This window comes from Crocodylus porosus, unplaced genomic scaffold (assembly GCF_001723895.1).
Source record: "Crocodylus porosus isolate Cpor-Errol unplaced genomic scaffold, CroPor_comp1, whole genome shotgun sequence".
Lineage (NCBI taxonomy): Eukaryota > Metazoa > Chordata > Crocodylia > Crocodylidae > Crocodylus > Crocodylus porosus.
The window spans coordinates 2,329,045-2,333,856 of record NW_017728927.1 but is presented as its reverse complement, the minus strand read 5'-3'; the positions used below and the strand labels follow the sequence as shown (position 1 = coordinate 2,333,856).

Below are 4,812 nucleotides of genomic sequence, written 5' to 3'. Positions count from 1 at the left end.
AAAACTACTTAGCAATAAAACAAAGTCTTTACTAATCAACAAATATGCATGCACGCATGCAAAACATGTTGCTCAGGAAAAACTTATCTTTTCTATTTTATCATCTGAGCTCTGGTACAAAATAGTATCAAACTTCAAAGGTCTCTGATGAGGAAAACTATAACTTGAAGTTAATATAACCCTGAACCATTAAGTAGCTCAAAAAGGGACTTCAAAGTTACTGTAAGTCTTAGCAGCCACACGTTTCCAAAAGTATATTCATGTCCCAGAAGCTCTCTGCCAGTTTTACCTCCCTCTACTGACAAACTCTTTAAAAAGAGTTTTAAAAAACATGCAACTTTCCAGTTCATTATATTAGTCGAAATTCTGACAGCTCAGGACTGCTCAGTTGTGGACACAATACCTCATAATCATAAACTTCACTCACCCAATGTGCTTCACAATATGCAAGATCGTAGATCCAGAAGCTAGGTTTATTTATCCCAGACAAGATTCAGTTTAATTAGTTCTCTTAACCTAAAGACTTTTTTTTTTGCTTCAATTGATCAATGGCTGAATAAATCCCTTAAAAGCAAGCTATAGAAGGAATTTATATTCCTTTTGCTCTACAATCAGCAAGTATTTGGAGGAAGATACCACAAGTTATTAATTATTATAATGGATTTAGGAAAACCTTCATTTGCATACCAATATGAGTCTGAAATTTTTCAGTATGTTTTCTGTATGTCACAGGTATGTCACATCTTATGCAGGGGTTACGTGTGCATAAGGTAAAAATTACGTATAGCTGAAATCGCCCTTCCTGCCAGGCTTCGGCGCTGAGCAGCCACCACATGGCCCGGACAAGGTGGGCGCAGCACCGCACAGCCTGTGCATGCAGTGCAACTGCTGCACCTTCCGCATGCACTCCTTGCCCCTCTCGTCCTCCACCGCCTCATCCCACCAGGGCAGCCAGCTGAGCATGAGCAAGCTGCCGTCACCCAGCCATGCCAGTGTGTGCAGGAAGTACCACGTGGCGCCGCACTATGCGCCATGCCCTGGCTGGCACCCGGTGGCCAGCCCCAGCAGCCGAGCTCGTATAGCTGAATTCGCGTAAGTTAAATACGTGTAAGATGTGACTCGGCTGTACTGGGATACAGTATCAACTGTACAAAAGCAAATAGTAAAAAGATACCAACAGCATTTTTACCTTTTCACTATCCAGATGAGACTTAACGCAAGATAAGCAAATGTAGTCAATAAGTATGCAAGAGGTACATTGTACTTAATGACAATTAACTTTATACTATCAATTGCATAATATCCATAGAACAGACTCGTCAATTCTAAGAAACCCTGACAAAAGATGAAGTGAAAACATTAGTAACAACATCAAAAAAAAAAAAAAAAAAAAATCAAGCTACAGTCAACCTGGTTTTGCCAAGAGCTGAGCACAGTTAAACAGACATTCCTCTCTAGGTCCCAAAGTGGCTGTAACAATCTGCAGTCAGCATGAGATGCTCGCTCACAGTCCTCCCTATTCTCTAATTCCTAATTCCCTTTTTGTTATTTTTTTCATGCAATGTAGCAGCTAAAAATAAGAATCAGAAAGAGACAGCTCTGTGACCAGGCAGGTATCTTGGACCACAGCCAAGCAGTCTGCATTTTACAGACCTCAATGTGTCATAAAGAGAGATGGAAAAGCTGCCTCCCTAGTGACGTATATACATGCTCCATTTAAAAAAAAAACCCCAAAATTATGCTCTAGTAAAACCCATTTGAATTTCCTATGTGTTACTCTGGATTAAGGAAGAAAATCTAATTACTTACAGTACCACTGAGCAGATCTATCATGTAAGAATAGAAGTAAACAAGTCCCTTAGGGCCATCAGGATTATAAATTGTGCACTGAGGCGCTGCAAAAAAAGAAAGAGGAAAGTAAGTAATTAGAAAAGTATTAAATAGCCATTCAACCGTGAGAGCAAGGAAACTCGAATACAATAAGCACTTTTACAGACCAACACTGATGTCCCATGCAGAACTTCTGACAAATAATAAGGGAATACCAAAGGGATGCTTACCTATGTTTCTTGGAGGAACCTTAACATAGCTGCTGTTGAAAACTCCATATTTAGAAATGATGGTAGGAAGTGTAATAAAACTGAACATTAGGACAAAGATTACAAAATTCAACACGACTAGGAAGCGCAGGAAGGAGAAGTAAGCCTGGATGCCAGTGCCAAATTTTCCTTTGAAAAGAAGAGAAAATGTATACAGTGATTTTGTTGTTGTTGATATCAAACAAAGCCAGATTCTAATTTCAGTTACACTGGGCTAAAACTGAGAGAAAGCCCGTAAAGTCAATATTTTGTCCTGAATTTAAATGGGAATATGAATTGCCACTGTCTCAACTACAGTGCTTCTGCCACTATACCTGTGCCTGCATAGCTCATTCAGCAGTGATTGTTAGTGGAGACAGCGCATATGTCAACACAAGGGGATTTCCTTCCAGTTTAGCTGTCCTCCCCTTCTTATTTAAGCTTTTCACTGTCTAGAACATTTTAACTGCTCAGTCAGAGATTTCATATAAGTGTTAAATATGACTCACCTCAAGCAATATTATAGCTTTAACAGTTAACTGCACTCACATATCACAGCAACCTACACAAGAAGGGACAAGCCAAAGATTTGGGGCCAAATTCAGAGAAGAATTTAAGGGCATCTAATTAGCTATTCGTTCTGACTAGGACAAAATAAATTATATAATCTTAGACTCCTTTCACTCAGACTCAAACCCACCTACTGAGGCGCCACCTGCTTTCTGCAATGCCACACCACTGTTGAAATGACTCTGAGTCAGCAGGAAGGAAACAAACACTAGCATCATTTACACACTACAGAGCTGTAAGGAAGCGATGTGGAATAGAGTGTACTTGGACACACCCTCCAACCCACTTTTGCAATCCTACTCCGTCTTGTCCAGCCCCTCGTAATGCACGTTATTTCCTGTTTCAGTGGGCCAAATTCAGAAGATGCTAGCAAAATGTCAATCAAGGCTGGTGAGACTGCTGGAGAATGACCCACCCCCAGCTTGCAGCAAAGGCAAGAGTCACACCACCTCAGGCTTATGGACAATATTGATCCCCTCAGCATGGGTACTGAATAACTCAGGGAAATAGTTATGGGATATACCACTACTAGGTCCAGGTCACCCACTCAAAAACCCAGCCACATTAGTCAGGACTAGAAGCTGTTTTTACCAGTTAGCTGTTCAGAGGCTCACATACAGCAAATCAAATGACTCTGACAAGTTCCTGTTGGCTGGTTGTGCAATGTATACTAAATGACACACTAGCCACTAGTTGGTTGCCTCAGCAAAGGCACCGGGGATCAAATCAGCATGGATGGACTCAGAACTAAGGTAGCTTAGCATGACATTATGGAACATCGGCACTGCTGCCATCTGGGCTGCACTGCACCTACCCTGTAGACTTCTGTGTTCAAGACCCAAGTTTTGCAAACACTAAAAATCAACTCAAAGAAATTCTAAGAGACAAAAATATAAACCTATTTTTAAAACTCAGACAAATTGCAATTTGTTACCAGTTCAATGAAATACATAGAACAATTCATGTCCAGGTTATCAATCATCTTTAAGCAAGGCTTAATTATTTAGACAATAGATAAGATTACTGTCCAAGTATGAGTAATCTCCTGTAGCACACACTCAAAGATAGCATCTTTTTTGGTATCACACTGACAATAGTTGCTGACATTTTAATTCTGTGAAATGAACTTTATGATATTATGCTGTCTGGTCTCTTGAGTTAATATGGTTTGCCATAGCTGACTAGGCAGCACTGATGTTGCTAACTCTCAAGCATGCCATCTTCTTTTCCGAGTTACATATGCATGCAGAACTATATATATATTTTTGAGACATATATAGATATATATGCTAACTATAATACATGCTTAATACAAATTTAGAGCAAGAGAGACTATTAAAAGGTTAATACCCTCTATGCTGTGGATGTCGTGTCTCCAAAGCTCCAAGTAGGATGCCGCCTCCTTGATTTCCTCTAGGAACTTCTTCCATGATTTCCTGCTGGTCTGTTTCCAATGATCCCATCCAGACAAATATCTTATATTAGCCTGCTGAATGTCTCTAGCAAACAGGTAAATGAAAAATAAAATTACTCAACACAGAGTCCATCTTTCCATTATGTAGAGAGTGAGCCCAGAATAACAACAGAAATAGTGAATAATTACAATAATCCTATTCAAAATATTATTGAATAGAACAAGTTTTAATTAACTAAGTATAAACCAAACACGCAACAATCCAACAATAACCAGCACCTTATAACAGGACATGTCAAATAATTTGAGGAACGTATTCTAACATGAGTGGGTCTGCCTACATGGAGGATATAGCTCGCAAGCAAGGTAAGCCCAATATGGGTGCCTGCAGATGTCTGGGGATGCTGCTTCAACACACTGTAATCATGCATTGGATTAATCAAGTCTGCTGAAGTGTGCTAAAGCAGCCTTTAAGTCTCATGTATTGAGCATCCCTGTGCTCCAAAACAGCGGTGGAGGCAGTTTAACTAAAGCTTGTTTAACAAGTTTTAGTGAAAGCACCCCTGCCACCATTCTGAAGCCCCTGCCACCACGGGGATGGCAAGTACACAAGAAGCCACAAGCAATTTAGACCGGGTCTTTGAGCTGCTCTAATTAAAGCACCTACTAAGGCAGACCCTACTATGACAGACTGCAGGACCTGAACCTGTTCAGCCTTCACAAGGGAAGGTTGAGGGGGGACCTGGTGAC

General features: G+C 40.4%; 1 protein-coding gene across 1 annotated transcript in view; it reads right to left on the bottom strand.

The window, feature by feature from the left end:
- TMC7 (transmembrane channel like 7) overlaps positions 1–4,812 on the bottom strand; it is a 21,990-nt gene that overhangs the window by 13,150 nt on the left and 4,028 nt on the right. The window contains exons 3-6 of the mRNA XM_019542108.1: positions 3,999–4,147; positions 2,061–2,228; positions 1,810–1,895; positions 1,189–1,335 (exon numbers count right to left, since the gene is read on the bottom strand). Of these exons, the coding sequence (XP_019397653.1) occupies positions 1,189–1,335; positions 1,810–1,895; positions 2,061–2,228; positions 3,999–4,147 (550 nt within the window). The remainder of the gene's footprint in view (positions 1–1,188; positions 1,336–1,809; positions 1,896–2,060; positions 2,229–3,998; positions 4,148–4,812) is intronic.